Raw genomic sequence first — 27,124 nt, 5'->3', positions numbered from 1 at the left:
CCCATCAATGACACTGGCTCTGCGCAGTACTGTTAGCAATAGTCTATTACAAACATGTGTTTTTTATGCTTTAGCTAAGCCAGGGGTCGGCAACATGCGGCTCTTTTACTGCCCAGTTGTGGCTCCACAACAGCACTAGATTTTTTAGGTAAAATAACATAATTGTCCTTTGCAGTAAAATAAAGCTCTGCTGATCGTTATAACACAAGTTTAACAGTAAATGGTCTTGTTGCAAGGATGAACGGTGGTGGAGTGGACAGAGAGATGTAGTGAAGCTTCTTTCCCATTTTATTTATTTATTTTTTCTCTTTTTTCTAAAACTTTTCATCAAACAGAGAAAATACTGTGCAACAGGCTTCAAGTTTGCCAGGCTAAGTCAAATGAATGACCCTGAACACAACTACTTTGAACAGCCAAGACACAGTACCTTCTCCCAAAGCATCTACACCAAAAAAGAACCCTCTGCTCTGGAGCCTCTACTGGGCTTCTATACCCGTAGCCCCTCCCCACAGATGAGCCCAATTGCACAAGTAAATCAATCAACTAAATAACAACATTCTAAATGAAAAATAACAACAGAAAAGAATAAACACAAAATACATAAACACCCAAAATAATTTTCACTAAACAAAAATGCCCACTACACATTATCAAATACATTTTCCCCAAACTCAGTAAAACACCCCCGCTAAAATAGTCTGCGCCGCCCGGAGCGCACTGACTCCCCCACAATAATTGTAGACTGGACCAGTCCCTCGGTTTCGTCCGAGGAAAAGAAAGCGTTTGGCATGCTGGCAAACCCACCGAACCCGTGGTATTTGTGGAGATCACTACAACCATTAAACTAAAAAAAAACCGGACATGTGTAAGTGTGGTTATTACTGTCACCGGTACAATGTTTTAAACAGATGGATGGATATTTAGGACTGTGGCGCGTGTTGAAAATGCGAGTGGTGAAGTGAAAACAAACAAATGCTGCGAAGTGGCGGGAGGCCTCCCTGCCCACTGTAACAAATGCGAATGAGATGCTATGGCGAAGGGTGAAATATGAAATGCTTAAACCGGGTAAACCAAGACAGCAAACGGGATTAAAAATGCAGTGCTACTCTCGCAGTAGGTCAGCTGGAGTTTTAAAAATGCCGGCAGATAGCTGCCTCTGCGCCTGTGCGCTTGCGTGAATGACTTGGTGTATGAGTGTGTGTGTGTGTGATTGGCGTAAGCGTCACGGCTGCTCCGTGACAGGTCCTAAACACTGGAGTTAATGTACAACTGCTAATTCACCCTTTAAGATCAGCACAGACTGCTGGTCACACAGCGGCAGACAGAGTTTTAGGACAAACATCTGACGAATGGGCTGACTTGCATTCATAATCACTCGAGCTGGTTTCCTGATACATTTAATCTGAAACAAGTCGCTTCTTTTTCATCAGCTTCTTGTTCAAATTGTCCTGTTCCACCTTAAATGGTGCAACAGTACATTCAGGTACCTCAGGCACTATTTAAGGTGGAATGGGACAATTTGAATAAGAAGCTGGCGAATGAGAAGCGACTTAAGCATCATAAAAAGTTGAACATTGAGAGATATTTTACAGGAAACTGTTCAACTTTATTGAACGTTTTCTGCTGGAGATGTGAGAAAAGCAGCCATAGCTGCTAAAGCCTAAAGCAGAGCAAAGTAAGTCTGCATTTAGTGTTTAGCCTGTACTAGTACATCAACACACACTGAGACTTATAGCCAAGATGGAAAAATGGACATAAAACTCTCAAGGTGGCTCTCAAGGTGTTTGCTTTTTGTTGATGGACAAAAGGGCTTTTTTTAACATTTCGGTTACCGACCCCTGAGCTAAGCCTGCTAGTAAGGGGTGATCAGCGTGTGACCATTTGCTCGTACTGTCCGGGGCTCAATCAGGGTTCAGTGGTTCAGATTTTGCATGGATTGACTGAAGTCTGTAGCGAAATACAGCTACTAGCTACTTTTCATAAAATGTAGCAGCTACAGCTACTAGCTACAAAAAATTGTAGTTATCTACAAAACGTAGTGCATTACTTAGCTACTCCCCCATCCGTGGGGTTGGGTGTGGTGTGTGTGGAATTTGTGTAGAGTGTGTGATGTTTGTTTAGAGAGTATATTATGTGTCTTGTATGGGACATCTTTAAATCTGCATTCATGATCTAAGAGGATGATGATGTAAGAGTGTTTTGGTGGTTGTTTAAGTTGGGTGCACAAACTTTTGCACCCTCTTTATTCCTATCAATAAACTGTATACAAGCAGATCATTCCCAATCAGACTGAACATTCCTGAGTTGGAAAGGCGTCGATATCTTGAAAACTGTGAGGTGATTTGGGGACAAAACAGTATGAGGAAGAAGAAAAGTTCACCTCCAAATAGCAGCAGTGTTGTTCATCATCACTAATAAACCTGTTATCATTCATACAGCCTCACTGTTGTTTATATTCCAAAGTAGAACAGTTCTCACTGCATGACTGATCAGATATTCACTGTAATCTTTTACTCTAATACATTTACAGATCTGTGCGTCTGGTTATTTTAGACCTTGTACAGTTTTTAGTCTGTATCTGGTCTTTCACACTTCCACTCATGTACTAGAAAGCTACTGGATGTACTAGACCCTTTCAACATGGTCATTGACTCAAACCTCAAATTTGTTCTGTATAAAATTATATGAATATGTTTGTATGGTTTATTCAATGAAACATTTTTATCTGTTCAAAAATAACAAAAATATTAATATACTATTAATATACTATTCTTATATAATAGAAAATATAATGTTCTTATCTGACCCCTCATAGGTAAACAGAACCCCTCGGTCACAGCCTAGTTAACTCTCTCACCAACACAACTTAGAATGATCCACAAAACACACCAAAAACAATAAATCAATAACTGGCTGAATGAAACTTCATCAGTTCATAAACTAGATTACAGATTACTGACCAGATTAGAATAAAGATCCCAAAGAAAGAAACACCTTAATAATGTAGAGACTCAGAGATCATAATGTAGAAAAATGGCTCCATGAGAAACACTGGAGTCCAGAGTAGATCGACTCTGTAATCAGAGCAGCTCAGAACAGAAACACACACCACTTTCTCACCTCATGCAGCAAAAATAAAGATCCCAGAGAAGATTAGTACAGTTCAGTTTTAACTATATTTAAATGGGTATATTAATATAATAATGTGTGTGTGTGTGTGTGTGTGTCCAGATTGGAACATAGAGGTGAAAACAGAATCAGAGCAGGACTGAAGAAATGTAAGTACATACACTCAAACACACACACTCGCACACACACACACATACTCGCACGCACACACACTTGTTTCTGTGAAAATCGTGACATAATCCTACAACACTGGATCTCCTTTCTGAGAGATCTAGAGATGAAAACAGGTCTGTGTTACAGAAAGTTCATATATTAAGTTCATCAGTTGATATTTTATTTTCTACCGTCTTTAAGACGTCTGAACTTTCACAGTCCAGTCAGGACATTTTCCAGTTTAAATATCAGGGGATAAAAACACACGATGCTCCTGTTCAGACCACACGGTAAGGACATGATAAACTGACCACACACACCGTTCTGACCATTAAATCAAGGACAGGAACAGAAAAACTCCAGGGCTTAAATAATAATCAGGTGTATGAATGATGCGCCGTGACGCTGCGTAACAAGGCGTTATAGAGAGTGAATAAGGAATTTATCAGGTCTCTGAAAGTTTCACTGTAATCAGTGACTTCCTCTGATGTTCAGATATTCTTAATCAGATTCATTTTAAATTAATTACTTTTCTTTATAAAGACACTCATGATCCCTTAGATCAAAGGATCAGCTCTGACCCCTTTTCTGTTCACAGACTTGAGGTTTTAAAATGTGAAACATCAGTGAGGAGTTGGCTGGTATGTTTAGCCAGTAGTTTACACCATAAAATCATTATGTTACACATGGAACAACATAATAAACGGTGAACAGTGAAACGGGACCACCATAGATTAATCAGTCATTATAGATGATTATTCATAGATTAATCACCATAATCGATCATTCTCAGCACAGCCGTGACACTGAAGTGGTTGTGTGTTGCTGAATGTGTGTAAAGGCTGGACGATACAATGATAGAATGATAGAGCGATAAATTACATCACGATGTGGTTTTCAATCAGTGCTTCCAGAACATTGAACAAGTGCATGCATTAGGAATCTGTATTCTGACTAATTTGATATGGGAGTAACAGTTAATAAACACACTGTTAACCACAGAGAAGGAAATCACAATAATAATGAAATCAAAATAATAAACAGACATCAACTGAAATTAATGTAGGACTGTGTGATTACTTATTAGGTGACAGCGCTGGACTGTATGATTACTTATTAGCTGACAGCGCTGGACTGTATGCTTACTTATTAGGTGACTGCGCTGGACTGTATAATTACTTATTAGGTGACAGCGCTGGACTGTATTACTTATTAGGTGACAGTGCTGGACTGTATGATTACTTATTAGCTGACAGCGCTGGACTGTATGCTTACTTATTAGGTGACTGCGCTGGACTGTATAATTACTTATTAGGTGACAGCGCTGGACTGTATAATTACTTATTAGCTGACAGCGCTGGACTGTATGCTTACTTATTAGCTGACAGCGATGGACTGTATGATTACTCATTAGGTGACAGCGCTAGACTGTATGATTACTTATTAGGTGACAGCGCTGGACTGTATTACTTATTAGGTGTCAGCGCTGGACTGTATGATTACTTATTAGGTGACAGCGCTGAACTGTATGATTACTTATTAGGTGACAGCGCTGAACTGTATGATTACTTATTAGGTGACAGCGCTGTACTGTATGATTACTTATTAGCTGACAGCGCTGTACTGTATGATTACTTATTAGCTGACAGCGCTGGACTGTATGATTACTTATTAGCTGACAGCGCTGTACTGTATGATTACTTATTAGCTGACAGCGATGGACTGTATGATTACTTATTAGGTGACAGCACTGGACTGTATGATTACTTGTTAGCTGACAGCGCTGGACTGTATGATTACTTATTAGGTGACAATTCTGGTGTTAGGATTCTCAAAAAATATGGAGCCCAAAATCTTGCAGCGCACAAAAGAATAAACTTGTATTTTTATTATTTATAAACAGCCAAATAAATCTTAAAGTTTCTGTGTAGCAAAGTAACAGAGACTCTTCAGATTTACTAATGCGTTAACATCACAGCTGACCAGTACACTGGATACTGATGAGGACTCATCATGTTTTCTGCTCAGTGGATGATGTGACAACAGTCAGCTTTGTCAGAGAAAAATATTTTTTCATTGTTTCTGGAAGAATCAGCCAGAGTAGTAAACTTAGTTAACAACACATGTTAATGTGCTCGTGTTTCAGAGCAGCAAAGTTTAACACTATAATACAAATCCAAGTAAACACTCACATTAATACATCACATTCACAGAATTGTTATTTTTATAATGAAATGCATGCAGTCAAACAGTTTTGTAGATTTGAGTGTTCAGAAACTGGTACCTCAGCCAGTGAACCAAGTATTCATGAAAATGTCATTATCATAAACAGATTTAGACCAGTTAACTGTTTTCCAAACACTGAGATGACATTCAACCAAACATTGCTGAACAATGTTTCTCTAAGCACTAATTTCTCAGACCAGCACAGAACTAGTTGATACTAAGTCCTAGTTAAATATTAACTAGATATTAACTAAATATTTCAACCTTTACTTTCCTATCATGGAGGTAAAAGTCCCTGTGTACAAAATCATGAGTCCTCCTCAACATATAACGCTGCACTGTCTGACTCCAGTGTTGGCTCATCTAGTGCTTCACAGACTTTTTGTCCTTTAAATTGTTATATTTATATATATATATATATATGTTATAAACTGACCACTTCATTCGGCCCTTCTCCTCGTTTCTACACTCACTGTCCATTTTATCAGCTCATCTTACCATATAGGTGCACTCTGTAGAATGTGGTAAGACTAATTACAGACTTCTAGAATTAGCCAGTTCTTCAGTGGCCAGGACCCCCACAGAGCAGGTATTATTTGGGTGGTGGGTCAGTGACACTGACAGGGTGGTGGTGTGTTAGTGTGTGTTACGCTGGTGTGAGTGGATCAGACACAGCAGTGTCGCTGGAGTTTTTAAACACAATGTCCACTCACTGTCCACTCTATTAGACACTCCTGGCCTTGTCGGTCCACCTTGTAGATGTAAAGTCAGAGACGACAGCTCATTTGCTGCTGCACAGTTTGTGCTGGTCATCCTCTAGTCCTTCATCAGTGGTCACAGGACGCTGCTCACAGCACGCTGTTGGCTGGATATTTTGGGTTGGTGGACTATTCTCAGTCCAGCAGCGACACTAAGGTGTTAAAAACTCCAGCAGCACTGCTGTGTTCACTCAGACCAGCACAACACACACTAACACACCACCATCATGTCAGTGTTACTGCAATGTTAGTACCTGCTCTGTGAGGGTCCATGGGGGTCCTGACCACTGAGGAACAGGAAAGCAAAGTATCAGAGAAACGGATGAACTACAGCCTGTAACTGTAGAGCTACAGAGTGACACTATACGGTCAGTGGAGCTGATAAAACGGACAGAGTGTAGAAAGTAAGTGGGCTTACTGAAGTGGCTGGTGTGTGAATGTCTACAGGGATTATTTTGTAAAGCCAGTTTATTTTTGAAGGTTTAGCACAAGCATTACAAAGGCTACCAGGAGACTCCATGGCCTGCAGAGCATTAACTCAGGAGCTAAAATCACCAATCCTAAGAATGATCACCTGCTCAGTATACAGTAACTTCCATAATGTGCTGGAATACGCAGATCAGTGAGTTAAAGTATCAGCCTAACTGTATATATATGTTTCTAAAACAACACGACATTCAGACGTTTAATCCAAGACCTTTATGCTCCATTTCTGTAGCTCCTGTAAGAGTTAGTGCTAATTTTATGAAGCTACAGCTGTAAATAAAATCTTAAAATACTCTATAAATTCTAGAAACTGTTGTGTGGCTAAACATTTCCATTTATCTTAATCATATCATATAAACATATCACTTCATTTGTAACACTGAAGATGACGTTCAGGACTTAAAGCTCAAAAACGCCTCTGACAGTAATTTGAGGATAAAAACCTTTATTTTACAAACCTGAGTCGCACATCATCTCCTCACCTGGTTGACTGTCCTGAACCACAAACACAGGTGTGGTGAATCATCTGCACATATTCATTCCTTTGTTTGGTCATCACTGACCAGTTCTCCTAAAGACCCATCCTGCTTTGCAGCATCAATTCTAGACCCCATTAAAGCAAACAGAAAGAGAAAGAAGCCAGAATAAGAGTTTCTCACGGTCAGTCTGGTGGTCTGTGTGTAAAATGTGTTCAGCTCCAGGTGAAAACAGCCAAAGCCCACTGTTCTTCCTGGTTGGATGAGTGAGTAGAGAGACCTCCTTGATACTGATTGGTCAGCTGTGATAACATATGGTGCTCTTAAACGTGCGGACTGATAATGTGGAGCTTATTGTTCAGACTAGAGGAGAAGTTTTCAGTCCCAGTGCTTCATAGACGTAATGAAACGTGAGCTTGAGGGAGTTTAAGAGGCTGAACGCTCCTTTATACAGCAGAAGAAAATCTACACAGCTTATGAGCCGAGACAGGTTTGGTGTCTGAACTTTGCTTTTAGTTTTAGTATTAGAGCTACAAAGCTAATGTAGCTAACAGGTTAAATTAGCCTCGTAGCTCCAGTGCTAAAGCTAAAGAAGCAAACTTCAGACACCAAACAGGTTTTGGCTCGTGAGGCTTGTGAGGGGGAAACTGGATGAATGTGATTTTTCAGTGAACTGTTTCTTTAGTTTCTCAACATTTTAAAGTAAAACAGAGTAAAACACTTTATGGCTGTAAAAACAGGACGATCAGTTCTGACAGTCTCACAGTCCCAACTGTGTTTGTATGTGTAGTCACAGCATTTAGCAGCTTGTCTGTTTTCATCACCCAACTGAGACCAGGACCACATTGCTGCGCTGAGTCAGACTGTATTCTGACTGTCTAACAGCTTAAATGATGTTTTTACTGGAGCCCCTGCCAGTGAAGACCCTCCAGGCCGTTTAACATCATATAGATTCTAACTCCAGTCATCCAGTCCTAATTGAACTGTGTGAATAGTGTCTGATGAATATGGAAAACATGCCACTGTTCACTGCCATAATACTATTTAACCCCATTTGGATACAGACACCTTTATGAAAACTGAGGAATTCTGTCTCCAGTTCCTCTGTTTAGTCTGGATGTTGTGATGTGCTGCAGGGCATCACTGATCGGGGTGAATCTCTGCTGCATCATCAAACTGCATGAACATGTTGTTGGTTATTGACCTGCTTAGTCAGCAAGTCAAATGAATAATTTCAGTGTTCCACACTTCAGCATGTGTCTATTAAGGCAACATTAGGCAGGATAACAGGTAACTGGGACATTATTTTCCGAAACTCCAACAGTGTTTTTATTTAAATGTAAATAAGAAGCTGCGGTCATTTCTAAAGTAATGTTGATGGATGTGCTTTAAGAGCCAGTAAACTGTTCTGTTGAGATCAGAGCATTTTTAAAGTCTCCTTAGGCTACAACCACATCACCTGGTGTGACGTCACACATATTCCCAACTTGGAAGCTCTGTTCAGTTTCAGGTATTCCTTAAGAGAACAGCCCTGATTCAGCTCATTAGCTGATTATGGAGCCCTTCATTAGCTGGATCAGGAGCTCTGGGGAGCTGGATTAAGAGACACAGCCTTCTACAAATGAAGCTCTGCACGGTCGTGTTTACAGCATCACTCCTTCCTGCCGTGCTGCTTGTCTGGGTGCTGCCGTTACCGTTAGCCAGCTGCACCAGACTCAACAGCAGCAATGTATTTATTCCCTTTATACCTAAACACGGAGACAAACAACAGATCATCATTTACACTAGAGAAACACAAAGAACACGAGAACAATCAGCTGATGGTGGCTTCTTGTCCAGATGTTCCACTCCACCTTAAATGATGCACATTTACACAGGCGTCAGAATGTAACTGTGGTGTCGTTTAAGGTGGAACGGAAAATTTGAAGGAGAAGCTGATGAAGAAGAACCCAACTTCAGCTTCATGTTTGCACTATTACACGTTCACAGACTGCCCCAGAATATAAACTACAGCCATATATTATTGAGCTAACTACTATTTGTAGATTAATCATTTTGTAAAGAGTCCAAAAAGTAAAGTAAGCTAGCTAGCATTGTCTTTAAGGGTATTAGCATTTATGCTAACCTCTACAGATGTTTATTACTCATATTTTGACTTTGGCCCAATCAGAAATATACAGTTACACTTATATGTGGTGGCCCATTATGGTGTACCAGACTACACCACCCCAGGCCCATAAATATTTGGACAGTGACACAATCTTCATGATTTGGGCTCTGCATGCCACCACATTGGATTTGAAATGAAACAAGAAGCAACTGAAGTTTAGACTTTTAGGTTTAATTCAAGGGGTTGCACAAAAATATCCTATGAAACGTTTAGGAATTGTAGCCATTTTTCTGCAAAGTAATTTCTCAAAAGTAATTGGACAAATTTAGTTTACTATTTTTAATACTTTGGTCGAATGGGTTGAGATCTGGTGATTGACTCAGCCATTGGAGAATATTCCACTTCTTTGCCTTAAAAAACTCCTGGGCTGCTTTCACAGTAAGTTTTGGCTCATTGTCCATCTGTACTGTGAAGTGATGTCTAATCAACCTTGCTGCATTTGGTTAAGTCTGAGCAGAAAGTTTATCCCTGTACACATCAGAATTCATCCAGCTGCTACTGTCTTCTGTCACATCATCAGTAAACACTGGTGACCCAGTGCCATTGGAAGCTGTGCATGTCCATGCCATCACACTGCTTCCACCATGTTTTCCAGACGATGTGGTGTGCTTTGGATCATGAGCCGTTCCAAGCCTTCTCCATACTTTCTTCTTCCCATCATTCTGGTAGAGGTGGATCTTAGTTTCATCTGTCCAAAGAAGGCTGTTCCAGAAGTTCCAGGTTTCTTTAGACGTTTTCTGGTAAAGTCTAATCTGGCCTATTTTTGAGGCTGATTAGTGGTTTGCACCTTGTGGTGAAACCTCTGCTTCCAAATGCAAATGCCTGGAATCAACTCCAGACCTTTTACTTGCCTAAGTGATGATGGATTAATGAAGTAACAGCCCATGCAACCCACAAAATAGCTTTTGAGATAGTTGTCCAATTACCTTTGGACCCTGAAAAAGAGGCAGCTACATATTAAAGAGCTGTAATTCCTAAACCCTTCCTCCAGTTAGGTTGCTCCCCCCTTCTTCTCTGAGAGGGTGGCCTTTGTGTGATATATCTGTGTAATTCAAATTCACCTCAGTAGTGTTTTTTTTTTTTTTTTAATTTTGATGTGGGGTTTCTTTTTTTGTTTTGTGTGTATAATTCATTTTTCTGAAACTTTTGGTTTTTTTTTTTGCAGATGTCTTGACTTATTTTGGTTACTATGTGAGTGAAGTTGGGGTGATCTGGTCATACTGAGAGGATTTTGTGGTTGCTGGAGATTGTACCCACTGCGACCTTTCCTCCTACTTGAAGATTGTTTAGCAGTAATCTTACTATTGATTGGAAATAGCTTTTTATGGTGAGGAAGTATTGTTGTTCAAATTTTTAACCTTTTACCTTGAATGTGGAACTACTAAAATAAACTCACAGAACGGTCTATGGTTATGTACTCCTTTGATGGGTTGATTCTTCATTTGCATCATACTCAATGGAACTGTGTCCTTTAGTTTGATACTGTGTGGGATCACTAAAGTAAGAGTAAAGTTTGGATTGTGGGGTATATTGTTGGGTCTAATTCTGTAATTCAGGGAGTGGCGTAGTCAAATTGCCCTAAATGATGAGTTACGGCCACACTACTATTATTTTTCCTTTAGTTATAGTCCAGTCTGCGTGGGGTTAAGTCTAGTCCAGGGAGTTTGGGAGGAATGTTTGGGGATGGACTGCAGTGTTCACTTGAATGGTAGAAGTTTGCAATGCAGTGAGCTTGGAGTGATTAAGTGATACTTTTTTGATCCCACAACCAGGGAAATTCCACCTCTGCATTTAACCCATCCATGAAGTGAAACACCACAAACACACTAGTGAACACACACACTAGGGGGCAGTGAGCACACTTGTCCAGAGCGGTGGGCAGCCCGGGGAGCAGTTGGGGGTTAGGTGTCTTGCTCAAGGACACCTCAGTCATGGACTGTCAGCCCTGGGGATCGAACCAGCAACCTTCCGGTCACAAGGCCAGAGCCCTAACCTCCAGCCCACGACTGCCCCCTAAAGGTGTTGCAGGTGTTGATTAGCAGGTGTTGCTGGATTGGTGTTTTTTTCCTTAAATCGATTCACGCGTCATTGAGAAAATTATCTTCCGTCATTGTCCCCCTTTACTCTAAGTACAGTTAAGCCCAGAAATATTTGCACAGTGACAAGTTTTGGTATTTTAGCCGTTTACCAAAACATATTCAAGATACAGTTGTATAATCAACATAAGATTAAAGTGCAGACGCTCAGTTTTAATTTGAGGGTATTCACATCCTAACTAGTATTTAGCTTGGCTACTGGCGTTGATCTTAGGCCCCTCACCCCTTAACAGGGCTTTCCACTTGTAGTAGGAAGTAATACCTAAGGTCACACTGGGTTATATAAACTACAGCGTTAAGATCAGGTTGTACCACTATAGCATCCTAGAGCAGTATAGAAGGCAATATAGCCGAGAGTATAGCTAAAAGATCAGGAATTAAGGGCCTAAAACGAATTTAACGGGCCCTATAAAAACCAGTATAGAACAGTGGCTATCATCACTAGCTCCGCCGCCCGGCCCCCCTTATTGCGTTCCACCAGCTCTTAAACGCCCTCCGGACTCAATTCTACTGCCGGCACTCATCCCCGCTATACCACGGTCACAAAAGCCTATTTACCAACCACTCGCTTAAACTGCAAAGCACGGCTATAATTCTCCAAATTAGCCCATTAAACGCGCTACTTGTTGCCGCCTGCGTCCAACCAAAGCCCAACAAGACCAAACGATATTTTAGCGGACTCTCGCGGGACTGAAATAGCCCGCCAAGATGGCCGCCCCCACAACCTAGCTTCAACATAAAAGTCCCCCCATACTCTACTGAACTCTATATATCAACCCGCAGCTATGGCTGCCTCCAGGAATGGCTTTCAAAATAAAAGTTCTACCCGTAGCCCTACCGGCTACAGTAGTAAAAACTAGAAATGTGCCTTTCCTGAAGGAAACGCAGGATAGTTGCGCAGCGGATACTATGGAAGTCGATACAAGGAACGAGGGATGAAAAAAATACATATGAAAGAGTGCGGATGGCTGTTAGTTAAAGTCATGCATGGAACAGTTTATAGCGTTGCAACCAAAGTATTTCAAACTACAACAGGTGACCTGTTTTTTTGATGCCTGATTACTTGGAGCTTGGATCAGACTTTTGGCTGTACATGCAAATTAATCATTACAATAAATTTAGGATTATGTGTTTGTGGAGTGATTTAATTCTTAATCCCACTACTTTTGGAAAAAACATTACATGTACGCAACTATAATAATAAATCGGATAACAGTGTAGTTGTGCATTGCTTTAGTTATATAATAACTAAATAATAACTATAATAACTAAAACAATGCACCCACTCTGGCCAGTGGCTCACAACACACTAAATTTAATTTAAATCTCAATTAAAACTCATAAAAACGGAATAATTAAAGTGCTAAGAGAACAGCAGCTGGCCCAGGGTGTACGCTGTAGTCAGTCTGGGGTACTAAGGCCAGCGCTGTAAACTGGACGCTGCAGTTGGTGCTGACTTTGCTGATTCTCCAGGCTACTTGGATCAACGTAGTCGAGACTGAACCTGCAGTTCCAACAACACGGAACGCCGACACAAAGACACCCATCGACTTAGCCTAGCAGCAATGAACCAAAACCTGCCACCAGGACCCCAAGGTGTTTGTATATATGCCTGCTCCCATCCTAATTACTGACGCAGCCCACATAGAAAAACACAAACAGAAGGTGCTCCACTACACAGGCTCCATATACGGTATATCAACACCACTGACTGACCACAAACGACGGTGACCAGAAACGAGACTAACTAAATGAACTGTATGATAAAAATCACTGGCTAGATATTTTAATTAGCTGGTCTTAACTGCCTGTTTTTAGAAGCTAACTCAACGTTACTGGTCTGTTACAGCAAAATATATTTGGGCAAATCACAAATCTAGAATTATTACAGTTCAAATGATTTAATTAGATTAATTTAGTAAGATTATTCCTGCTGTTCTCTGCTGCTCCGGGTGGTCTTATCTGAGCTTTTAGCGTGAAGCAGCGTAGCTCACAGATCACTGGAACCAGTTAGAACCAGTCAGAAGATCCAGTGCATTAACAGGTAGTTTATCAGGGGAGAAAACAGGGATAAAAAAAACAGGAATTGTGGAAAAATACATCAGATTCCACAAATAAATAAATAAATACACAGTGCAGATTCTGCATTAATTAGAAATGAAACCTCATTAAGAGCTCATGTTTAATTTAATAACGATAAAGCAGGCTATTATTAACTGTGTGAACTCCAAATCGGCTGTGTCCCAATACGAATAAGCCCCCTGAGTGAATCCATCAGCAGCTGATCTACAGTCCGGCTGGTTTCTATGGAGCATCAACATGGATCATTTCAGCTGACAGACACTGCACTGGACGTTTAGCTCCAACACGATTCACTTTAATTAGGATGTTTTAAAGGCGTCATTAAAATGGAAACGACTACAAATAAACAGATTTTAGCCTGTATTGATCATCTTGGTACACGATGGATCGACTGAGGTATTTGATTGATTATTGATTATTTCATTTATTTTTATCTGTCAGCGCTGCTGATGGAACTGAATTAACCTGTGCAGTGGTGCAACATCTGCATTTTACATTATTTGAAATCTCCAGTTACTCTTTTGTCTCACAGTGCTGTGAAAAAGTATTTGCCCCTCACTCGATTTCTTCTATTTTTGTTAATTTGTCTCATTTAAATGTTTCAGATAATCCAACTAGTTTTAATAAAGATAAAGACACACAAGTAAACACAAAATGCAGCTGCCATGTTCAAATGGGAGCTCCTCAGCCTGCAGGTTGGGGTTTAGATCATCCTGTCAGTCAATATTTATCCCATCTTTCTCCTGTTAGTGCTGAAAACCTACTCAGATGAGGGCTGGTGGGACATTTACACATATATCTTTGTGATATTGACTCCTGTGGGAAAGAGGCTCTTTTCCGCACCCCCCACCAAACTGTCATCATAATGGCTTTGGGGCGTATTTAAGGAATACTGCACATAATCTTCACATTTCTGCATTACTGTCAACACCAGGTTCCTCCTCAGAATTAACACAAATCTGTTAATTTCACGTTAAAACATGTTTCTTTCAATGTGCTTGAAGCCTTGAGCCAGTTAAGCACGGGCAACAGGCTACTGGTCAATTTACTGCTTTATCATCATCATCAGTCACCCTGGACACACAGTAAAATCCACCTTCTGCATCACCAGAACTCCAGGTTTCAGTTGTTTGATATGATTAGAGAGTTGATTTCTATAGAGACAGTGAGACCATCACCATACAGAAAGACTGAGCTCCATCAATATATATTAAGAATCCTAAGAAATAATAAATAATGATAAAGTAACAGTGAATAATGAATAATGATAAAGTAACAGTAAATAGTAAATAATGATAAAATAATCAATAATAAATAATGATAAAGTTTGTGGATGTGATTTGGATACTAAGTATTATGTGTAGGGGCTCAGACTGGCCACCGGCCGGTAAATTCAACCAGGCAAAGATCAGCTAAGCTAGCAGGTCACTGACTGACTACAAAAAAAGTCTAAACAGTGCCACGTTCAGCTCTTTTAAACCCAACCAGGTTCTCATAAACTGGACATTAGTCACATCTACTGAACAGACACAGGTGTTTTTACCATTTACTACAATTTACTCATTGTTTTTAACTGGGATCTGGACCGTCGTTGACCAAATGCCCAGTGAAAGTGAAAGAACAGAATCTTTATTAATCTACTTTATAAAATCTGAGAGCTCAGTTTCCCCACTGTGTTTGAAATCTCGCTCCCCAAGAGTCTGAATCTCCTCCTGTGATCTGCGTCCTTCATACTCCAGAATAAAACTTCCTTTCTCCATATTTACTTTTGTAAATACACCGCAGCCTAAAAGACGTCAGAGAAAAAGATAAATGAAATGAAAATAAGGCGACGTTTTCTCAAACAGATTCTCTGAACATTTATTCTCACCTCATTCTACTGTTGGTTAATCAACTCTAACCTTCATCTTAATTACTAAACCATTTAAACCCCCTTTGAGATCAACTGGTCGAATATCATCCACAGTAAAAGGTGTTCCACTGTTACTGACACTCTTACAGCTCAATTAAACATTTAGAAAGACCTTCAGACACATTCTCACCTTTGAACTCATCTATGTGTCTTTCTTCCATTGTGCTGTTCAGTTACACTACAGACCGGGTTCTTTGGGTCGAGTCTCCTCCGTATTTCAGTTGTGCTGCTGTAACAGGAAAAATACGTCAGAATAAATGAGACAAATCAAGCCTGTAAATCAGTTTTACACATTCATAGTGTAACAGTGACGGTGCTGAACTCCTATGAAGCCTCTGAGTTAAGCTGCTCCACCTCAGTGGTGTTTATCTGATCAAACCAATTCATTTATTATTATTAGTGACAGACGGAATGAAGCTGGTGTTCATATTAAAATCTACAAGGTGTGTAAAACGTCACACGAGTAAAAGAACCAAACTGTTTTAATGCCACCGTTGATTTTTGTAGTATAAATGTTACCGAATGTAATTAGAACATCACTTTATTAAAACGTCAGTCTAGACCTCACATATAGATCATGAACAGGTGTTACTCTAAACGCTGCCCTGGTCAATGTTTTAAATCTTCAGAGCACCTTTAGGCCTTCAGCTGTTCAGCTCAGCTTTATTTACTCGTAGAGTGAGTGAACTAGTCTTAGTCCAGCTCTGCTAACTGTGGAAACGCCACACCAGCGTTTCTAATTATGAGCCCCCCTGTATAGTTTAAAGAAGGCAGCACAAAACACAAACACAGAAGAACCGTAACCTGAGCGTAGAGTCCAGCCACATTTATCAGCTCTGCACATCCAGCCGTCCAGCAGTGTGGAGTATAAACTGTGAGTGATGAGAGAAACATGCTGTTTCAGGCTTTTATCACATTCTGAAGATTCACCCAGCTTATAAACCACTATTACTGTGTCTAAATGGCTGCTAACATTAGCTGTTAGCTCATCTCAGGTCACCGTCTCAGGACGCCACCGATCCGCTGCAGGACACACACTCACACACACGCAGGTTTTTAAGTCTTATGAGGACATTCCGTATCAAACCAGTTAGAACGTGTTTACAGGGACCACCTTTCCCTTTGCTCTAAAGAGAAGCTGGAAATGTTTAAAAATATCGCTTCAGATTCTTCTAGACCAATTTAAACTCTGGACACGTCAACCTGACCTGACGCTGGTATTTAGGGACGTGTTAATTTCCCGCCTGCAGTAAGAATGTGGTTCATAAGGTCGTACCTGCTCCACCAGGACGCTGATTTAACAGTACAGGAATGAGGTCATTACGCTGTGTTAGAAGGACAAAGATGGTTTACTGGCACTTTATACACAAACACAGACATGACTGTGTGGTACGATGCCAGGATGTGCTGATTAAGCAGAACACTGTATTGGGCTTCATTCAAAGCAGTAAAGGCTGAAACACATCTGTCTCAGCAGCGTTCCAGAAACAGGAATAAAATCCAGAACGTGGTTCCAACCGTGATCTGACTGGCTGCGTCAGACGCTGTTATTGTGGTTGTAGTTGGTCTTTCTCATTTGCTCTCTGTAAATATATGATCATGAGGATCAATGTGGAAGTTTCAGAAAAAGACTAGAAATGAAAACATCAGTTAATCTTGTTTTCATTCACAGTGAATGTTCATCTTTAAATTCCCTGCATCTCCATATTAAAGCTCCTTATAGCAGATAAACACAGATGGGTTTTCCTGCCACTGTGGGGGGTTTTCATTATGGGCTAACAGGGTCATCGGTCATCAGGTCTCCAGAGAGACTCGTCTTCCAGAGCAGCGTCAACACAAACACAGAAATAAAGCAGATCAGAAACTTTTAGTTCTAGAACCACAAAAACAACAGAGAACCGTTTTAAAATGAGCACATCAGCCTGTCCTCACACATTACACTGACCAGACACTTAATTAAGTCCACCTGCTTGTTTCTACACTCACTGTCCACTTTATCAGCTCCACTGACCACATAGTTTCTCTCTGTAGTTCTACAGTTACAGACTGCAGTCCATCTGTTCTTCTGATACTTTGTTACCCTGAGTGCAGAAACTAGGAGGTGGACTGAATGAAGTGGCTGCCCAGTGTCCAGCTAAATGAGAGAGTAATATCATTCATACTGAAAACCTTTCCACTGTAATGAAACTCAGACATGACCACTTTCAGGGCATCAGGACACGTTTTCTGTCTCCTTTCAGGTTCATGTTTAGTTCTTAGTTTCCTCTGTGATCCAAAAGAAAACCTCCCTTATCAGAATGGACACGGCTGAATACGCCACAGCCTACGAGAGAAAACGGAGAATATGCTGACCACATCAGACCACATTAACCTCAAACACATCAATAAACACAGCCAATTAAATATGAATATTAAACAACCTTTTTCTGCATTTCTATATTTCAACCAGATTCAGACAAACACCATAAACCATTCACATCAGCTGAGAGGTCCTTACAAAACTACACAAACCAACACCCGTGCTCTTACACACACACACACACTCTTGCTCGCGAAACACAGTCTCCTCTCTCTCTCCTTCTCTGTCTGTTGTGTGTGTGTGTTTTTTTTTTTTCTCTCTCTCTCTCTCTCTCTCTCTCTAATGTCTCTTCCTGTGTGCAGATTCCTGTGACTTCACTCTGGATCCAAACACAGTGAACAGATTTCTCACTCTGTCTGACGGGAACAGGAAGGTGGAGCGTGTGTGGGATGATCACTCGTATCCTGATCATCCAGAGAGATTTGATGAGTGGTGTCAGGTTCTGTGTAGAGAGAGTCTGACTGGACGCTGTTACTGGGAGGCTGAGAGGAGCGGGACGGTTTATATATCAGTAGCATATAAATCAATCAGGAGGAAAGGAGACAGTGAGGACTGTCGGTTTGGACGGAATGAAAAGTCCTGGAGTCTGAGATGCTCTAATAACAGTTACTCTGTCCGTCACAATAAGAACAGCACTAAACTCTCTGCTCGTCCGTCCAGTGAGAGAGTAGGAGTGTATGTGGACTGTCCGGCCGGCTCTCTGTCCTTCTACAGAGTCTCTGATGATCAAACACTGACGCACCTTCACACGTTCAGCACCACATACACTGAACCGCTCTGTGCTGGGTTTAATATTGATTACAGCTCCTCAGGGTGTTTAAAATAAAATCTCCTCCTGAGTGAAACACAAACCATAAAAATATCAGGTTTATGTGGTTTAATGTACATAGTTTTAATTAGAATCGAGTCAATGCCGACACATCCTAGGAATTTAGTTCCGTCCGTTGGTGAATGAAGTGGACAATATGATGAACAAAGAGTATTAGCATGTGGAAAGAAACCACCCTGGTATCTGGTAGTTCTGAGGGGTAGAGGCCATCTAGGCCCAGTATATAGACACTGTATCTACAGGGCCATGAAAAGTATTTGCCCCTTCAGTTTCTATTTTTCGTATTTGTCACACGTCAGTGTTTCAGATCTTCAAACTACTTTTTATATTAGATACTGGAAAACTAAGTAAACACAAAATGCTGGTTTTAAATTATTTTATTGAAGGAAGAATGCAGGAGTGGTCGGCCTACCAACGTTTCTCCAAGAGCACATTGACGACTCCTCCAGAAGGTCACAAAAGAACCCAGACAAACATCTAAAGAGCTGCAGGCCTCACTCACCTCAGTTAAGGTCAATGTATATGATTCCACAATGAGAGACACAGGGTGAAAATGACATTGTTGGGACAGTAGCAAGGCGCAAACCACTGCTGACCAAAAAGAACACACAGCCTCGTCTCACATTTGACAAAAAACATCTAGGTGACTTTTGTGACAATATTCTGTGGACTAATGAGTCAAAGGTGGCTCTTTATGTGAGACATGGGTCCCATTACATCTGGCGTAAAGCTAACACTGCATTCCACCACAAGAACTTCATACCAACAGTCAAACCTGGTGGTAGTGTGATGGTCTGGGGCTCCTTTGCTTCTGCCGGACCTGGATAGCTTGTCATAACTGATGGAATCATGAATTCTGCTCTCTATCAGAAAATCCTGAAGGAGAATGTCCGTCTGTCAGTTTGTGACCTAAAGCTCAAGCGCATTTGTTATGCAGCAGGACAATGATCCGAAGCACACATGCAAGTCCACCTGCATTCTGTTTACTCACTTTGTCTTTACATTATAGTAAATTAGCTGAATGATCTGAAACATTTAAATGTTACAAATCAGCAAAAACAGAAGAAATCAGGTGAGGGGCAAATACTTTTTCACAGCACTGTATATCTGTTGTATATGCATGGGTGTCAGTGTTTTAAAACAAGACAAAGAAAGAAAAGTATTTATGATTTTACACAAAATAGACCTCAAATGTTTGGTAAAACATGAGAAACCTTTGATTATGAACGCTTTTCCTAGACATAAAGCTTCCCTGTCTGTTCCATGAACACTCAACGTGAATCTGGGATTTTCCACGCCTTGGTCAGCTCTGACCCTGTAATACACACACAGGTGACCCAGAGTGTCAGTAACTTTGTACATTTTATTAACACATTAAAATCCAGATCTTAGTACTAATAGCACAAAGTGACACTACAACGCACTGTTGACTAGGAATTACGCTGTTTGTCCTTCAGCCCAGCATGGTATTCCATAACATTCCCAGTTTGAAAAACACAAATTTAAAAGGCGTTATCTGCAGGTTCTCTATTTGATGTCAAACATACATAAATGATGAACTAACCTAATTTAGAGCACAAATATAGAAATATGTCCACATATGCAGTCGTGACTGAAGCGGCTTTTATATAAATATATGTCTGAGACTGTATGCTCTAGTGCTGTATCTCTTTCTCCTCACTGTGTTTGTATTCTTCTTAGACGATAGTTCAATTAATAAAATAGACAATCAATGTAGTGTGTGTGTGTGTGTGTGTGTGTACTACACTGATAATTTTGTATAACAAGAGAAAATAGAAATAAAGAAGAAAAGGACTCCACATCCATTTAAAACCATTTTATATACTTATGCTCATTTATCTGTGTTCCTGTCGTTGGGAATCATCATGTCGACATGGATGTGGAACAGACACCGTGTGTCACGCACACCTTACAGCTCGTCATCCACACGATACAGAAGGAATCAAGTGTCAAGAGAGTCCTTGATCAGTGGTCAGTGGTAAAGCTCTTTCGCAGGTCTTCCATTGCAGCACAAAGGCTACTGGACGAGTGTGGCCTTATTGTTGTAAATGACTGCCCCACATGCTGGTCAAGCAGGTTCAACCTCATTTCGCTCCTCCTCAAAGTGAAAGACTCAGTCTGCCAAATTGCAAACAACATGGGAAGGGACAGGTTGCTCAAAAGCTGAAGTCATTGCATGTGTTGCAGCCTAAAAGAATATCAGGAAGGAGTTCCAGTTCATAAATACAGTACTTGTGTATATTTTTTGTTATTTTATTTACGCAAGGCATATTTAAGTTGTTAGAAGCAAAAGTACACAATTTTTAGAATATTTAGTTGTTTCATATATTTTTATAGCATTTATATTTTGTTTGTTTACAAAGGGGTCAGAGGTTGCTGGAGAGTTGATAAGGGGGAGGAGTTAAGAGTGTGAGTCAGTCAGTGTGTGAGAGTCAGAGAGAAGAGAGCAGAGAGTTCTGAGTGAAAAAAAAAATTGTAGATGGCTTTGTGTAAAAAACAACTCCAACACTGAACCTGGGAAAATAAAGTTGCAAGTGGAACAAAGCAAAGGTTTACTGGCTCAAGTCTGTTCAAGAGTGCAACACATGAACTACTGCTGCCTTTTGCAGAACATACTGAAACCCTTCAGAGTGACACCATGTCCATGTCCCTGGTGGTCCCTGCACTCTTTGATCTGCTCAACCACCTTTCCGACTTTGAAGAGAACGCTAGCCATCGAGACCTTGCCACTCTTGCAAGGAAAATGCAAGGAAGTGTGAACCAGCATTTTGCTTGCATTTTAGATTCAACCGATGAAAAGTTCTCACCACCTGTAGCAGCTGCCTGCTTTGTCAGCCCTACTGTGTGTGAAACTCTTGTTGATGTAGCTGATGAAAATATACAGGAACTACTGAAAGAGGCAGAGGAGTGTGTGATCCAGTTCACACAGTCACAATCACAACATGAGGATCAGTCCAGAGATGATGGAGAGGAGAACAGGAAGCTACCAGAGGAACCAGAAGCAGCACCATCCACATCAGAGCAGCCAGCCATAGACTTCCGCTGGAAAGAAGTGACACTTTTTATCACAGCCTAAAACCTTTGGCTTTAGACGTATTGGCTGTGCCTGCTTCACAAGCTTTTGCAGACAGGGTACACAGCAAAATCAGGAGTGTTAAAAAATTGGTGTTGGTGTTAAATGACTAGTGTTGGTGGTGTTTTAACTCTGTGCATACACAATATTACACTGTCCGTTGTTAGTTTAATTCAGAGTTGGTGAAAATTTCAGGTGTTAAGACCAATTAACTATCTGCAGTGTAGAACGGAGCCACGCCCCCAAGCCTCGTTTTCATTTTCATTTCATGTACGTGTATATAATGACTTGAAAGTCATATCTGCCCTGTTTTTCTGCTGATTGCTGTATTTTGATATTATGCCTGAAATATTTTGTTGTAAGTCAAAGTCATTGCAGTAAATGTGGTTTTAGGCTGCGGGGATATTTAATTTCGCTGCTGGGGGGGCAGCAACCAGATAAAATTCTCCAGAGCAGTTCCAGAAAGGAGACACCAAACGTTTTGCCAAGTGTACTGTTGTATTAAATAAATATAGAGGGAATGCTTATTACCGCTCTGTGTACTGAGTAATTGATAGGCAAATTACTGAAGAGTTGTATCAGGATGTTTAAATGTTTTAAATAATTACATTAATAGTACACTGTAAAACCTGATGACTTCAGTGAACTCAATTGACTTAAATCATTTATGTTCCTCAAATCACTTCACCATAAGAAATTCCCTGAACTGAGTATGAGCAGCACATTTTTATTGTTGTATACACTCAAGTAAACTGAGTAAATTACTCAGTGCAAGTTTTACAGTGTAACAGTAATAAAGATGGCACCATATATGGGTGCAGTTTTCATAATTACAATTCTGCATTGAGATCCACCAAGACGATGATGTCAGTATGAATTTTCCTTGTAATTCTATTTTTCTGACACATTTATGAAGTTATTAAATATGTGTTAGTGGTCTAATCTCTGAGTCGCTACAGTAGCTTCACAAGAGCATGAAGATCAAAATAAGCACAGTTCTAAACCTGAATAAATATTTCAGTGGATAACCGACTAAATCAAGCACAATGTTAAGAGAGAATAAATCATTCTCATAAGAGAGAAAAACTCCTGTCAACAAACTGTTTTGGAGACAGCATGTGGCCTGTTTATACTGAGGCCTGCTGGGAGAAGGATGTTTTTTCCACCTAACCTCTAGATGGCGATATTGTTGGTGTTGAATAGAAACAAAACTGAAAGTAACTTTAAGCTGACGCCCTCAGCGAAGAGGAGCTGTTCACAGGTTTCACCGCTCTGGACTTCACACAGTGAGTTCATTAAATATTATATAGTAATGGACAGTAAGCTTCTGTGACTCAAGATATTGTGAGTGTCTGAATGTATGGATTCGTTAATTCGGCTCAGTGGTGGATTAAACTAAAGGGAAATGTGAGAGATGCTGATGAAACCCGTCATGAGACACGGGGGGGGGGGTGTATATATATATATATGTATGTGAAAACTATTAATGTGCTTAGGCTAGGGAGACAGAGAGCGAGAGAGAGAGGGAAAGACAGAGAGCGAGAGAGAGAGAGGGAGAGACAGACACTGGGTACATGGAGCATTTTGGGATGTTCCACTCATTTACCACTAGAGGGCGATTTTCAGCATGTGATCATGTGACGCACTGAAATTGTAAGTAACTGTAACCTTCTGCTACTAGAGAACCAGATTTCACATGATTGTTAATATGTATGTATAAATATTTATATTTTATATGTATATAAATTCACTTACTTAAAGTACAAGTAAACACAAGAAAACATACGCACAGTTTTTCATATACAGGAGTATGTAGATGTGTCAGGTACATAGAAATATTAATAACATTTGAAAACAATGATACTTCATTTATTTATTTAGTTATTTATTTGAGTGACAATGATGTATTTGCCCCCCGTGAAACTATATGCCCTATTATTCAACCCCATTTCCAAAAAAGTTGGGACGTTGTACAAAATGTAAATAAAAACAAATTGCAATGATGTACCAATCATTTCAATCCTATATTTCATTAAAAATAGTACAAATACAACAAACCAAATGTTGAAACTGAGAAATTTTATTGTTTTTTGAAAAATATTTGCCCATTTTTAATTTGATGCAAACAATATGTTTCAAAAAAGTTGGGATAGGGGCAACAAAAGGCTGGGAAAGTGGTGGTTAATTGGCAACAGGTCAGTAACACAATTGGGTATAAAAGAGTATCTCAGAGAGGCGGAGTCTTTGAGAAGGAGGGGTTACCACAACAATTCAAAGTTAATGTTTCTCAATGTAAAATAGCAAAGAACTCCTACTTTTCATCGTACACAATACATAATATCATTGAAAGATTCAGAGAATCTGGAGAAATCTCTGTATGTAAGGGACACAGCCAAAGATTAATATTCTCTGGCCTTGATCTTTGGACACTCAGGCGGCACTGGATAAAAAACAGATATAATTCTGTAGTGGAAATCACTGCATGGGCTTAGAAACACTTCTGAAAACTACTGTCTGTGAAACGGTTTGTCACTGCATTCACAAATGCACGTTAAAACTCTAAACCACAGAAATAATCATATTTAAACAGGATCCAGAAATGCTGCCACTTTCTCTGCGCCAGTATTCATGATGGTTTAGGGGTGCATTAGAGCACATGGCACAGGTGACGTGCACATCTATGAAGGCGCCATTAATGTTGAACAATCCATACATGTTTTGGCAACATCTGTTGCCATCCAGACACCGTCTTTTTCAGAGAAGGCCTTGTTTATTTCAGCAAGACAATGTCAAACCTCATTCTGTATGTATTACAGCAGCACTGTGCCGTATTAAGAGTCCAGGTGTTAATCTGGCCTGCCTGCAGCCCAGACCTGTCACCACTGATAATATTTGGTGCATTATGAAGTGAAGAATACGACAAAGGGGACCCTGAACAGTTGATCTAGTTTGACCAGCAGTGCTGTGTGGTCAAACTACTGATGTCTGGTACTGCTAATCAAAGTACTGACCAAACATGTATGATGCAGGATAGATGTATGATGATATGGATGAACCATATTAGAATACTGGAATGAGTTTTAAGAAATTATCAGAGAGTTTCTAGTTAGAGTCTGTAGAACTGAAGGGTTTGGGTGAGTGAGCTGTGTCAATACATAGATATGGTAAGCCATATTGTTCTGCAGGATTCAGTCTGGTGGAAGAATCTCAAGGTTTTTTGGGTATTAGCAGCGATTTATGTTTGTTGAGCTGATTGAAGTTTTTTGTTGAGTAGATTGAGCTCTTTGGATAAATTTGCTTAAGCAAGGCTGGGACTGTTTGTTTTTAAGAATTTTAGAACCGACTGCTACATTGAGATAAATGAGACAAAAAGTGTGTGGTTCAGTATTATTTCCTGTCAATGATGTCTTTACGATGTGTCAGCTATTTATTATTTTATTTGTGAGAAAATGAGTCATTAGTTGACTGAGAGCAGTTCAGGATCGGTGACTGTAGAAGGTTTTATTAATCTGTCCACAGTGATGTACAGGAGTTTAATGTCTTCATCAATGATGTCTAAAAGAACAATCATTTGGCCTTTTAAGCTCTAGATTAAGGTTTTTAAGGCTCTGTCTGTAAAGGTGCCCGAGTTTTCTACTCTCCCTTTTTGAGATTTTCCTGCTGTAGTGTAGTTTTTTTTTTATTTTCATATATTTTATCTTTACAGGAGCAGTACATCATAATAGTTGGAATTTTTGAGGATAGTATTAATATAATATAATATAGTTTGATTCTATGTTTGGATCTAAAATCATGATAAGAATGTCAATAAGAGTTCCTAATATTGAGGAGAGCTAGTTTTATGATCTTAGTGATGGACCGTTGAGCCACTCAAGGCTGTTGTGAAATACAGATTAGATTGACTGACCTTATAATTTCTTAACACCATGACTGTTGTGCTGTTGGTCAAAACTGACAGGAAAGAAAAATGAAAAATTCAGGGAGATTCACTCGAAAGAGGCCCTGAATATTCTGCTCCATATGAATCGATTGCATTACATTCGATGCTGGAAGTGATCTTTTTTTGCCAGACACATGAAGGGGTACAGGGGTCTGCAAACAGAGGTTAAACAAAGTGACAGCTGTCCGGTGACACCTCATTACTCTGATGCAGGGGCATCCCGGCTTCTTTAAAGCTCCATATACCGAGGAGTACATTGCATGTTGTCTCGTTCAGATTGATTCATCCTAGAGACAGTTATTACAGAATATTCAGGACCTCTTTTGAGTGAATCTCCCTGTATTTCTATAATTACTCAACAAGGTGATCAGATGGAAAGACCAAGGAGTCTTAAGCCTCTCCTGCTGCACAGATGTTTCTCCTCAGTGATCTTGTATGCAGCTCCTTGGGTTTAGTGATAGAGTCAAATAAAGTGATATACTGTTATAGCAGTGATTATTATGGATCTAACCGTCTGTGGCTCCCTGCTGTTATAGCAGTGATTTTTATGGATCTAACCGTCTGTGGCTCCCTGCTGTTATAGCAGTGATTATGATGGATCTAACTGTCTGTGGCTCTCTGCTGTTATAGCAGTGATTATTATGGATCTAACTGTCTGTGGCTCTCTGCTGTTATAGCAGTGATTATTATGGATCTAACCGTCTGTGGCTCTCTGCTGTTATAGCAGTGATTATTATGGATCTAACTGTCTGTAGCTCTCTGCTGTTATAGCAGTGATTATTATGGATCTAACTGTCTGTGGCTCTCTGCTGTTATAGCAGTGATTATTATGGATCTAACTGTCTGTAGCTCTCTGCTGTTATAGCAGTGATTATTATGGATCTAACTGTCTGTGGCTCTCTGCTGTTATAGCAGTGATTATTATGGATCTAACTGTCTGTGGCTCTCTGCTGTTACAGCAGTGATTATTATGGATCTAACTGTCTGTGGCTCTCTGCTGTTATAGCAGTGATTATTATGGATCTAACTGTCTGTAGCTCCCTGCTGTTATAGCAGTGATTATTATGGATCTAACTGTCTGTGGCTCTCTGCTGTTATAGCAGTGATTATTATGGATCTAACCGTCTGTGGCTCTCTGCTGTTATAGCAGTGATTATTATGGATCTAACTGTCTGTGGCTCTCTGCTGTTATAGCAGTGATTATTATGGATCTAACTGTCTGTGATTGATTTGATGTCCTTCAGATAGTCAGTCCATATATTCATTCCATGAATTGGCACACAAAGCCCTGATATTCACACATTGTAATTACTTTTCAGGCAAGATTGTGTTTCATTTCATATTAATGTTTCATATTAACTGTTTACATGTTTTATGGAGGCGGAGCCGCATTCCTGTGTCCCACTTCCAGGGC

General features: G+C 40.1%; 1 protein-coding gene across 2 annotated transcripts in view; it reads left to right on the top strand.

The window, feature by feature from the left end:
• LOC108414402 (ribonuclease inhibitor-like) overlaps window positions 1-20,413 on the top strand; it is a 51,568-nt gene extending 31,155 nt beyond the window's left edge. The window contains exons 12-13 of one of the 2 annotated variants that reach the window (XM_037543606.1): window positions 3,232-3,278; window positions 18,150-20,413. In XM_037543606.1, the coding sequence (XP_037399503.1) occupies window positions 3,232-3,278; window positions 18,150-18,673 (571 nt within the window). In that variant the 3' untranslated portion in view covers window positions 18,674-20,413. Of the gene's footprint in view, window positions 1-3,231; window positions 3,279-10,563; window positions 10,817-18,149 lie in introns of those variants that run through there. The other variant, XM_037543607.1, reaches the window with a different exon arrangement.
• Window positions 20,414-27,124: the final 6,711 nt, after the last annotated feature.

The sequence above is a fragment of the Pygocentrus nattereri genome, chromosome 12, assembly GCF_015220715.1.
Source record: "Pygocentrus nattereri isolate fPygNat1 chromosome 12, fPygNat1.pri, whole genome shotgun sequence".
NCBI lineage: Eukaryota > Metazoa > Chordata > Actinopteri > Characiformes > Serrasalmidae > Pygocentrus > Pygocentrus nattereri.
This window is presented reverse-complemented; position numbering and strand designations above follow the sequence as displayed.